This window comes from Sphaeramia orbicularis, chromosome 15, assembly GCF_902148855.1.
Source record: "Sphaeramia orbicularis chromosome 15, fSphaOr1.1, whole genome shotgun sequence".
Classification (NCBI taxonomy): domain Eukaryota; kingdom Metazoa; phylum Chordata; class Actinopteri; order Kurtiformes; family Apogonidae; genus Sphaeramia; species Sphaeramia orbicularis.
The window spans coordinates 41,362,724-41,375,818 of NC_043971.1; the positions used below are offsets into that span (position 1 = coordinate 41,362,724).

The 13,095-nt window shown below is 39.0% G+C and overlaps 1 protein-coding gene across 1 annotated transcript in view; it reads left to right on the top strand.

The window, feature by feature from the left end:
• Window positions 1-12,789, top strand: part of parga (poly (ADP-ribose) glycohydrolase a) — a 35,237-nt gene extending 22,448 nt beyond the window's left edge. Inside the window, exons 14-18 of the mRNA XM_030156225.1 lie at window positions 3,851-3,929; window positions 4,043-4,151; window positions 7,133-7,238; window positions 9,339-9,467; window positions 10,173-12,789. Of these exons, the coding sequence (XP_030012085.1) occupies window positions 3,851-3,929; window positions 4,043-4,151; window positions 7,133-7,238; window positions 9,339-9,467; window positions 10,173-10,354 (605 nt within the window). The 3' untranslated portion in view covers window positions 10,355-12,789. The remainder of the gene's footprint in view (window positions 1-3,850; window positions 3,930-4,042; window positions 4,152-7,132; window positions 7,239-9,338; window positions 9,468-10,172) is intronic.
• Window positions 12,790-13,095: the final 306 nt, after the last annotated feature.

Below are 13,095 nucleotides of genomic sequence, written 5' to 3' on the forward strand. Positions count from 1 at the left end.
CCTTCACTGAACCCCATGTGTTTATTGGGATCTGTTCATTTTTTTTCTCCTGTCTTTCCATCTGGTGTGAAGGTAAATCTATTGCATTGATTCACTCAGGACTGCCCAGTTATCCCTCATTTCACTCCTGCAGAATTGCTCTATTTTTCAACATCCAACCCTGCTTCAGTCAACCTCCTTAGGTCTTAAGTTACTCTGCTCCATCCACTTCGTTTGTGTGTTCCTCCTGCCTCCTGTACCTTTGACCACCACTGGTCAGAGTTTGGGGTAAAGCACAGACTAAGAATATGGATCTTATGCACTAATTACTTGCATCCTGTCTGACATTACTCCTAAGATTTGTGAAATTACAGGGCATAAATTGGAGATGGTATGTAAAAGTTGTATCATTTAATTCAGTCTCATTCAGTGCAGATTGATCCAAATTTATCTTCATGTTATACCTGTGGGTTTTTGTGTTATTGTACAGAATGGAAGGTTTTCGCTGTCTGGTTCCTTTACTAGACTGGCTAACTATGAGAATTGAATAATTGGACAAGTTTAAAAAAAAAAAAAAAAATATATATATATATATATATATATATATATATATATATATATATATATATATATAAAAAATATTCATATAGGGCCTGTCCAGAGGCAGCCTTTTTTATTATATAGATATGCCTCGAATTCCACCCACCTGAGATTTTTGTTCAACCAATTTCACGAAGACTGTTCATCCGATTCTTTTCAAATTTGACACACATTTTCTTCACTAGGAGAGATGTATTGCCAACTTTAATGGCTGAATTTAAATTTTTTGGGTTTTGTTTTACACATTTTTTAATGTTTGAACGTAGAAAATTTGTCCCACCTGTTTCTTGAAGACTGTTCATGTAATTTGCGGCCAAAGTGCAATCAGATTGAAAGTTAAGACTTCTTGTTTGGTTTGATTGAACTACCGAAAAGGGACAGGAATTTGGTTCAGTTTAGTTTGGCAAATGTGTTTTATTTAAAATTCAATATTAATTCCTGACTAGGCAGGGCATCAGTGAGTAGGAGGGGCAAAGTGTTATGCAGTGGGGGTATTAGTAGGTAGCAAATAGGTCAACTAGAAACAATATTTGTATATAGCTCAGTAGGTAGCACCTTGGACTACCATGCGGAACACTGGGGTTCAAATCCCGACCAACTCTGCAGTTTTTTTCTGCAGATTTCCAAATGGGGGGTTGGCGCCGGTAGATGAATCCGCTATTGCGTCATCATGAACACAGGGTCAGCAGTGATGCTTCTACACAGAGAACCTTATCATGGCTAGATGATGTGTCATTGCCTTAGCAATGACTCTGATTGACTTTTTTATTGCTGTATATAATTTGTAGCATCTTAGAGTATGGATGAGGATAGAGATAGTGAGTTTGTTACTACAGCTGCATTTCTGGTATTTATGAAGATTGACCAACTTGAGAAATTCTGCCTATTCCCAGAACAGTTGTGTTGTTTAGAGTTGGCACCATCCCTAATGAGCAGAGACATGAACTATCCAGACAGGATTTTACCAGGGGAACAGCTGATAATAATGCTGCACTTGGTGGTAATAGGTGAGCTCTAGCCATAAATACTGAGAAAGACACACACTGTATGACGCTACATTCTAAAACCAGCACCTGGAGATTTGACAAACTGAGGTGATGTCATCATCCACCACAAGTCACGCTGAGACGGAGCCAGGTCATAGAACTGCAGCCTTTACCTGCAGCGCACTAACACAGTTTTGTCTTAATGCAAATTTTCAATCTGAACTGAGTTAAGGCAAAAAAAAAAAACTTTATGAATCGTGTGATTCAGCATTATTGGGAACATAATTGTGAGTATGTTATTGTATTTATATGCTTAAATCTGGCTAAATCTGATTAATATGGATATGACAAAGCATTCAAAAGCCAAATAGTGTACTTCCTGTTTTGTTGTTGTATTTTATTGAGGCTTAAAACAAGCTGCCCATTTTGATGCCATTGGAGGCACCATTATGTGGTTTGATAAATCCATCCTGTTGAAATGCGAATGTGTATTATAACTTAGCTTTGTGGTCATACTGGAACTCCAGTAGAAATTGCACTGCCACATGACTGCTCTCGATAGATGTTTACAGCTGAAGTCTGCTTTGAACCCAGCCCAGAAAAAGAGATGAGTCCTCCATGTACAAGTATTGACAGAGCATATCTGAAAAAAACTGATAGCGTACAGAGAACTCCTCTTCTATACATGCATACATACTCTTCAGTCTAGAAGAAACCGTTATTGTCTTTTTCAGTATCTTGCTCATCCAAAGCCCTGTCCTTTACACAAAGCTGCATGTCTGATTTGTATGGCGCCGTGTTGTCTCCTTAGAAACACACATCTCTTCCAAGTCACCTTCAGTGGTTAGTCACTGTCCCCTCCCTGCCTCCCGCCTTCTTTCCCTCCTCCCCCTCTCCACTTAACTTTATTACATTTGGACAGAAAGGAATTTATAACCCAACTAAGGTCGTCGGTCCACTAATGGAATGGGCCAGTTACGCCACGGATTCATTAAAAGCCAGTGGAATATTCCTCGCACGCATTTGCCATTTCATTTTAAATGTCTGTTTCTAGAATCACTTTCAGTATAGTTCTCTGTAATTTTTTAAATCAGATATCTTTCTATTTTAAGGTGTCTTGTAGCACATTTTGTACATCACACAGTATCTATCAATAGGCTTTTTATAACCGAAGGGCCATAGTGTAATCTAGTGATGGAAACCTGTATACCGGGATGCTGTCGGGGGGAGGATCTGGGATAAACAGGATGAAGGTGAAGGAGGAAGGGGACGGCTTTGCTGATTAAGAGAGTGATAGGGGCATTCTGCTCTTTGACGTTAGGAGTCGCTAGTGTTTTAGAAAGTCCTTGATTTGAGTGGTTAGATGTCCAGTTTAGAAGGCTCTTCTTTGCTTATTTACCTTTTGCCTAGCTGCAGCTTTGTTGTTGCTTTTTTTCTGGCTCTTTTGCACAGAAAAGCACTCAGAAATCCTCATTAGCCTGAATATTGTGCAACTCCAGTATTGTAGATGCTTAAACTGTAATTAACTTCATTATAAGAAGTCAAAGAAGTGTTTTACTATTGCATTATTTTGCTGTATACTTAAAAACTAGACTTTGCAATGGTAGTCTCCTTTTGTTAAACAACACTTTGAGGTTTTTTCACTGTTTGAACTTTACTCCTAAATATTCTGTGCTCTGATATCACACTGTACTCCTGGTATACGATGGCGCATGGAACCTCAAAGGCTATGTTAATCACATCATGTTAAACTCATGCTGTTCATTGAAGTGATGTGTAACTACCTCGTGCCTAATGCATTATGTATGCAGCATGGAGGATTTAATAGGCATCATTTTCAGAATTAAGTACAGCTGTATTTATAGTGACGAATGATGAAATCAGGTGAGCTTCAAACTGGGAGTGCATACCAGTAGGAGTTATAAAAATGCCAAAGGTGTCAATTCATGTGTTCAACAGTGAGCTTACTTCAGAAAAGCTTTTTCATATTTTATGAGTATTCGCAAATGTGGCTAAGGTTAGCTGCTTCCGTTTGAACCATTTCTTTTTTATTATGCCCAAAGGCTTTTCATTTCAACCCCCTTAAGCGAATTATTTAATCAATCAAAGGCTTTTATTTATGACAATCCAATACAAGCTACTGTGTGCTCACACGGGGATTACAGAATACACTAAATGTGATTTAAGAAATAAAGCGATTAGCCAGATTAAGGCTATGTGCTGTGACTGCTGAATACCAAATAATACAATTTGTGTATTGCTTTGTCCGTCTTGTTGTTCTGCAGGTGCTGAGCAGTATAGTCAATATAGTGGTTATGCTGAGAGTTACAAGTGGAAGGAGAGCTACAAAGATGAAACTCCCAGGTAATTTTCTGGCATTGGCTCTTTATTCATAGATAACACCTGGATTCTGGAGAAAAGATGGAAGAAGTACAGTGCGTGTCAGCCCTGTCTCATCATTTTGCTTTCTTTTTCAGGGATGAGTGGCAGAGACGGTGCACAGAAATTGTTGCCATTGATGCTCTTAAATACAGGCACTTCCTAGAGCAGTTTTTTCCTGAGAAAATGACCAGAGAACTCAACAAGGTGAGAGGGAAATGTCTTAGTGTGCAGCAATTTAAAGGATATTAAGAGTTAGGGTTAGGGATATTCTTTGTAGAGTATAATGCTTTCATTAAACAAGACCACATTTTCATTCACAGAATGAAAGTGAGTGACTGCTAGCTGCCATCATATAATAAACACTGAGCTGTCCATTTTAATGGCATTTACTCTTCATTTCCACCTTTTCTGTAATTACCATTCTCAAAGATACAGTAAAGCTATAATTACCAAGCTGCTTTTACAACGTAAAACACAATTTACTTTTCAAAATTAACCCTAAACTGCTAGCATGCAAGAAGTAAGGAATATGCTGATGATAAATAATTGGAATTGTCTTAGATAATGATGCATATTTGCTTAAAAACAGCATGCTTACCGTCAAGGTCCGCATCTGTTCATTACTCTGTTTTCAAAATGCTGCAGCACTACACACCTGAGTCCATAAATCACATCCAGCTGTAATTCTACCTCTTTACATGTGAAGAAAAAAGACAGAGAAGTGGTTGAAGTTAAACAGCAAAGTTACGAATTTAGAAGAAAAGAAAAATAAAACAGGCAAAGTTTTGCATCAGCCAGTGTTTTGGCATTAGCTAACTATCATTAGCTCCCACCGCATCTGCCAGACCTGGGCGCTAACATAAAATAAGACTTTTATGAGTTTTTTTTCATCTTCAAACCTTGTGTTTCATTTGTCAGCCCTTTATCTGTGCTGTCCAGTTCAGGGGAAGGTAAATAAAATAGCAATTTATGCCAAAACGCACAGCTGAGCACGATGTGACATGATGCACTGCTGTAAATAGACCAGAAGCTGAAACAGTAGGATGCAGAAAAAGGATCAGCTAAAAAAAAAAAAAAAAAAACCTCATCATTGTCAGTGTAACTGTACCTTAAATTAAGATTAATGTCATAATTTTAGTAGTAATTCTGCTGCGTCTGTCTCTGGAATGTGTTCCTGTGGACTGTGATCTACTGTAGGTATCACAGTGAATATGTATAATTGCACTAATCAATGTATTTGAGTTAGATAAGTTAATTTAGCCCCAAATACCTCACTAAAGGAAGAAGGCATAGTAAACAACCAGACAGGTTCTACTGCTGTCAACTCTCTGGATGGAATTGACTTTTACCTTACCATGATGTCTGACTTAACAGTTGGATTGTAGGTATTCACCGTTGGCCAGTTAATGTGATATTGATACATCATTAATTTATTGTTTTATATTCGCATATCCTCCTTTCCTTCCTATTTTGTCAGATTAGTCATTTGACTGTCCACTGGTTTTCTATATAAAGCAGGAGATATTTGTTGTTGCCGTCACAGTCAGTAAAGCACTTTTCAGATCCACAGCAGAACACCACACCCACTGAGGAGGCACTAATGGGAGGTTTTGTCACCACCTGAAAACAGAGCTGGTGTGTAATGGGGCCAACTGTGCCAGTTTAGCTCTGTCAGAAAAAAGGCCAGGGTATTTTTAATGAAGAGAGTTGTCACATTTAAAGCTAATTAGATCGGACAGCTATTACACTAGGGGTCGGTTGCATTTGACAGGATTGTCACAACTGCACAGCTATTAGTATTACTGTTGTCACTCATTATCTACCAATTCAAGTCATTCAGTAATTGAAGTTGCTCATAGTAACTAATGGAGAATATACAGTGTAATACAGCTTTAGTAAGATGTTAATTGTCAGAATGTATTAGACAATAAACTGCTTGACATTAGGTTGTTAGGGTGTTATCTCCGAGTCCATGGTGGTGAACTCTGACTTATTGTCACGTCACACCTACAGAGATTTAAATGAAAAACTCAATGATCTGTAACATGATTGGATTTAGCTTAAGGCTTCTTACAGTTCATCTTAAATTTGCAATACTGAATCTGTTTATAGTTGTAGTTAGAGATGTAACGATATGAAAATTTGATATCATGGTTATTGAGACCAAAATTATCAGTTATCATTATTATTGCGGTATTGTTGAAGTGTGCTCAAAATGTTCCAAAAGTCCTTATGCAACCACTGAAATAATTTAACCAAGTTTTATTTTTAAAAACACAAATAAAATAATAAACACAATGTACTTTCTGTTGGCAGAAACATTAAAATATTTAATATAGTTGTTGGTGGTAGTCACGGAGTGACTGGAAGGAAGTGTTGCCCCCCTTCACGGAGACTTTTTTTCTGCATCTTCTGCAAACAGGTTGACCATCTTCAATCAGTGTCCCCTCAGCATCCTTTAAAAATCCAAAATCTTTTGGGCTTCCAACTTTGTCCTTTTAGTGGGGGGGGTCTCCAGAGTGCTGTCCGTGCGGGTGCCTTCCGCTATGTTTTCAGAGGCCAAACATTGCAAACTGCACATGCGCACCTGGAGTGCTGCTGCCTCTCCAGTAAATGAACAGTATCACCGTGAGTTTTTCAGAGTGTGGTAATTAAACACGGTTTTAATGATAATCAGAATTTGAAACGGTAATACTAACTACCGGGAATTTTACAGCGGTTTATCATTATACCGGTAATCATTACATCCCTAGTTGTAGTACTGTCACCTTTCAGTCACGGCCTAAATTTGGAGTACAGTATTTATCATAAAAACAGGTTTTTATGTTAACTACAGAAATATGTGCAATAATGTTAGCTGTTTTCACTTTATTTAGAGAATTTTACCCTGGATTGGATTTCAATATGAAATGCTGCATTATGTTACTTGTTTAGTGCATTGTGATGTGAGAATGACCAGGGGGAGAGGGCAGGGTTGTGCAAGATATGTAATTGTCATAAGTGTGTGTCTCATAGTGTACATGTGACTTTATGTAATTTTGTGTTATATTGTGTTCTGTATTGTACCTTTTTATGTTATAGGACCCCCTTGAAAAATAGATGATGCATCTTAAGGGGCTTTCATTAATAAAACTGAGTTGAATTATCTGATTTTTGATTTACTGTATGTTTGTCGTTCTTTCTAGGCATACTGTGGATTCTACCGAAACAATGCCAACAGCCGACACCTATCTGCCATAGCCACAGGCAACTGGGGTTGTGGAGCCTTCGGCGGAGACACCAGACTCAAAGGTACCACTGGATCAATTATGCCGTTCTTAAAGAGGGAAAGATCCAACTGTGTGTGTACAACAATGGTGGATAATGCTGTGTAATGGTACAGTGGTTGTGCTTCAACATTTTAACTTTAGGTTCTCATGTTGTTGGTAAGTTGTATCGGCCGTTCATTCAGGATCAACTGGCTTAGAATATCAACCGTCACTGCTGTATCTACTGTACTGTAAACTCCCAGGTCTCCTCTGGACCTCTCTGGTCAATTAGTGGCCCTCCCAGAGTGTCACTCACCTGTCCCCCTCTTTATTGATCATCTGACACAGGTTTATGCTTTCCATTAATAGGGCGATTGATTACAGGGTAGAGTCACCATAAATCCTGGCAGCTGCAGATCACTGTGGGCTTCTGCAACATTACTCTGCATGGGCGGGGGACTCTGTTTTCAATACGCCACATTGTAATTCATACAGTTGAAAGGACTCAGGACAGTTGTAAATTTTTACCCTGTTAAACCGTTTTATCATCTCTGTCAAATCTAAAAATACACACAAATATATGCAATGCAGCAAATCATCACATAGTTACACAGAAGACAGCATGAACATGAAGATGTCTCAATCAAAAAGAAGGAAAGACAAGACACAAAAATTATCAGGTTTACAGAAAGTGTTCCTAAATTAAGGTTTTCAGCAGATCCAGTGGTTTAATTTACACTACTGGCTTCCTTTTTCATCCATTTGTTAGTTCCCAACTTTTTACATGCTGCCAATCATTTTCTTCCTCTACACAAGTTCCTTCCTCTACACAAGTTCCTGGGGGCGCGGACACTCTCCCGGTGGGGGTGGGGGCGTGTACTGTTGTACATCACAACATTATAAATCACTGGGCACACACTCTACCCCCGCTCATGAGTTGAGGTCCGTGAGTGGGGGGCCGGGAGGGTTACATATCGTCCGGCACATCGTCTACCTCATCATATAGGTCTGTTGTGTTACTTTTAGATTAATTTAATTGAGGGGGGGAGGGTATCGTCTGGCACATCGTACCCCCAGTGGTTGCAAATGTGTTTTCGCGAGGCAGCAGGTAATCAATGATAAGGTGAATGGAGCTCACTTTGACTTTCACACAGTTTTATGTACAGCGCTATATAACCCACCATGTCCTCATATAGGTAAGTCGTGTTAGAATTATGCACCCCCCCAGGCATAGGGGGAGTGCCTGTAGGCTCATGATGCTGTTAGTGAGGAGTGGTTCAGAAAAGGTTGAGAAACCCTGCTTTAGATGATACCAGATACAACAATTTGAAACTTCAAGTAATATCTGTTAAAAGGATGGAGGATGATGCTATGAACGTGCAACCAAAATAACCAAAATAATCACTGCTGAGTAAATGTATGAAAATGGTTTAATTGTCCTTTGAATCAGTGTAGCTGGAGCCTGTGCTGTACTAAAATCCACAAATCCCTTTTAAGTCCTGTATTGTGAAGGCAAATCACTGTCTTTGTGTACTGTTTCATTGCAAACTGAACATATTAATTTTCTGTTGCACCGCTCAATGAATGTATCCGCTGGACTTGGCAAAATCCCCAAGGATAACATTAGGTTCCGGGGGTCCCGCCCATTAGCCCTGATATTAGCATAGCAGGTATTTTTAGAAAGCAATAACTGTATTTTACATTACAGTCCCAGAGCTAACTGGGGACATTGTAGTTACATAAGACCAAGCTGTTACATCGTAGTAAAGAGTACGGGCCTTTTGCAAATGATGGTTTGTTTTGTGTGTTCATTAATCTGGAGTCAATATCCATTGTGTTAAATATTTAAAAACCTTAAGACCTAATTTGCAACAGCTAAAAAGATGGAGTGGTGTTGATGAGGCAATGCTACCAGTAGAGGATTATTTACTCCTCTGATACAAATTGCTGCTGTCACTTGTGTTCTTTTCTGCCAGAAGCCGCACCTTATATGGGTTACTGACCAATTACCAGTTTCCTCTGCTTATTTTCAGGCGTCGATTATGTGCTTATGTTTTTTTTTTTCCCTAAACTTGACAGATTACAATATTAAGGGTCATATTTTAACCTCCATATTCCTTTATCTGTCTTGTCTCTTTTTCAGCTCTTATTCAGTTGATGGCTGCAGCCGAGGCGGGGAGAGACGTGGCATACTTTACATTCGGAGACGCTCAGCTCATGAGGGACGTTCACGAAATGCACAGTTTCCTCACAGAAAGACAGGTCACAGTGGGTAAGAAATCCACTTGCACTTCTTTTTTGTCACATGACATAAACTTAAACCAGCAGGGATCACAATAAAGTCACCTCCACAGTGTCTGTTAGGTTTTATTGCGGATTACATAGCAAACCGGAATGGCGATGACTTCAGCCAGTGTAATTCTTTGGAGGGGCGGGGACATCCAGGTCATCCTCATTGGTGTCATTACAGCGACAGTCCACATAAATAACAGAACAGTCCATCTGAATGTTAAGTTATTCCACTTTATGGGCCATCTTCATCCCTCATCCCATCCATTCAACCTCAGCCGTAGAGTGGATTACCGCCTGAGCTGACCCCAGCCTCTTCCCTCCCCCTCTTTTCATTTTTCTTGCGCTGACATTTATTGAAGCCTTTCAGAGAAATTCCCCTCCAGCCATCCATTTCCTAAAGTGGAGCTACAGAGAAGAAGCTCACGACTCATGTGCGCGTGTGTTTGATTTATAAATGAGCACAAAAACACTTTCATTTTTCTTTTTTCAGCTGTAGATTTTTGATCTGCCTTGCCTGTCCTTTCACTCTTAACCCGTTTGTCCTTTTGTCTCTTAAATCCTGTTTTGTCTCCTTCCACATGTCCTCCATCTCTTGACCCCCACACAATGTTCTCCTGTATCTTTCATCCTGTCTTTATCCTTGTCTCTACCTCTCTTTCCACCGCCATCCATTTGTCCCTCTTAGGGAGGCTGTACAACCTTTTGAACCAGTACTCCAGTTTGGTGTGTAAGAACTGCCGCACAACTCGACCTGACACCAGTCTCTACAGTTTCATCTACGAGAAGGTCTCCTCCCACGCGACTGCTGATGTCTTGGACACCACCGAGGATTCTGGGATGTCCCCCGTTACATCGGACTCTCATTAATGCAGGGAAAGCTGCATCCTCAACCCCCCCCTCCTCTTTCCGTCTCTGTGCAAAAGAGACTCCAGGTTCAGAAAAAAAACTCAGTGTTGTGCTTACAATCGCTCTTTTCTCTCACACACACTCCCTTTAAGTTTGTGAACACACAAACTACCAAAACACAATTTTGCCTTTCTCACCGGTGGTGTTATACTGTAGGAGCCTTGTAGTGAACCACCAAGAGTGGTGAAATATTTCAAAGACTTATAGCAATAGTAAATCCTGGTTGCTGTTAGGCTTTTCTTTAGTCTAAATGTGATGTGGAAGATTAGTTTTTACATACTAATGGTTAATGAAATCCAGTTATGGCCAAATATTCATCATATGCATGGTTGTGGGCTCCTTTCACTATTGATGCTCCGGGACTCGGACGTGGATCTTTGCGGGTTATCCTGTCATGTATTGTGTTTGCTACTTTTTTGGATGAGTTGTCGTCTCTATTTACCATACCCAGGCACTGATGAGGATCCTGAATGCAGACAGATGAGATGCCATACTGTAGTCTATGCATGGGTAACATTTATTTCTCAAATATTCTTCAGATATATGCTGCTCTTTTATATCCTCTGGGATGTCTACATTTAAATACACATATTATCTTTATTCCTTATTTTATTATCAGTCAAACCAATAAAATGGTCACTGGTCTGAGAACTATTTAAAAAAGAAAAACCTATCTATGGTCAAGTTAATCTTACACGGTCAGTCTGGACAAGGTACTCATCATCAAATAATTCCTTAAAGTTAACATTTCAGTGTTAAGCACAGTAATGCTGTTGTACATAAAATACTGGGGAGCAGATTTAGAGAGAATTGCACGTAAAATATTATTTTTGTTAACGTTTTTACTCAGCATTTGCTTTGGGGATGTGGTATTATTATTATTATTTACTGTATGGTTTGATTGGCAGTTTGGGCACTATTTAATGGATTCATATAGACTAAAGGTTGTACTGTAAATGTATTGCATAGCACTGTACTTTTAGGTTGTACTCTTTTTATTATAATTTCTTAATTAAAATATATCCTGCTAAAATTGGATCTCACTGCTCCAAGTTTATACATTGTGCTTTATAGTATATGTTTATATGCACACTAACCATTCCACTGTTATTCCAACATAACAATACTCTGGTTTTACAGGTGATACGGAAATGGCATATTCCATTTGGTTATCTTTTTCTGGATGGAACATTTTCCATCTAAGACATGTCAGATATGCTGATAATATTCCAGTTTTATGAAGAGTCTTTGGACATGTATATAGCTCATTCATATGCATCTCATTTGCAGGTATTTAACAGGTCCTTGTTAGCTGTCAGCTCCTTTCTGGTCAGAAGAAGAAACACATGGACTGTTAAACCTTATGAAAGAGAAGATTAACTTTTTTTTTTTTTTTAATACTTGCAAATACTGAAAAGTTATTGTTTCCCAGGCGCAGTTTGAAGAAGACAAAGAGAGCCCAAAACTATTTTTAATCAGGGTATGCACTGCAACATGTGAAGAGGAATTAGTGTGGTATATTCATTAGTCATATAGACTGGAGTTTTTAATAGGACTGCTATGTTTCTTAAGGATCTGTTTTTGATACGAAAACCCAAGTACTTTGTGCATATAAATCACAAGTCACTGTCAAACTATCTACAAACCACTGTTTACGAGCTGTTTAACACAAAAATACCTCATGTTATTTGTTACCGTCACCATATTTTTGTCATTTAATTTCCTGAAATCATACATGATTTAATCATTTCAAAAGTGATTGATTTTTTGTGATAGTGGCTCATGTACCTAGGGCTTTCAGACAAATTCAATTCTGTCTCCAAACATGATTTATTAGATGAATTAAGGTTCCTAAATAACCTCATGACGTGGACTTCCATAAATGGTGTGTAGGCTTGGCTAGGTTAAATGGATTACACATTATCTGCTTCTCCCGCTCTTTGCACTGAGCTGGCATTGCCCAAATGAGCTGTGGACTCTGTACAAAATAAATCCAGTTTGGCAGACCTAACTGTTGATGGATGCCCCGAGCCTGGGTCACCTGGACATGATCATTGATACTTAGGATACTACTGTTCACAAGGTTCATATGGGCACTGAACATTGAGAGATTGTGCCAGGAAATTCCTGCAAATAAGTAAACAACAATAATGATGCAGCACTTTCTCCATATTTCGAAAGCAATTGAAATGTCACCAGAAATACCATGCGAGAGGTTAGAAAGTGGTTTAATCTTTTTTTAAGACAAGTTTTGTAATTCCACACAGCTGTTTCAGTTGTGTATCGTGATGTAATTATTCTAAACAGGATGTAATTTAACACCAAGCCTATAATGTTACCCAGCGGCACAGGTCTTTTTCATCAATGAACACTATTAATAAAGCACCAGAAAGCAACTGGTTTTCACTCCATCTTTGTCAGGCAGCAAAGTCACCACAACAAAATGGCATTTCAGTTCATAATTGCCTGACCCAGTGTTCTCCAGGTCAGCCGGAGAGCAGCAGCAAACACAGATGCAAGTAATGAAAAAAGGGGGCTCTGTTTAGGAGAAAAGAGCCGCATTTAGTGAAGAAACAACTTTGGAAAATAATGGGACTTTATGGGAATAGTGGGGGAAAACGCTCACTTTCATTCTTTGAGTGTCTTAAATATGTTGAGCATGTGAAAGTAGACGCTCTGGGGGTTATTAAAAGCTTTGTGAA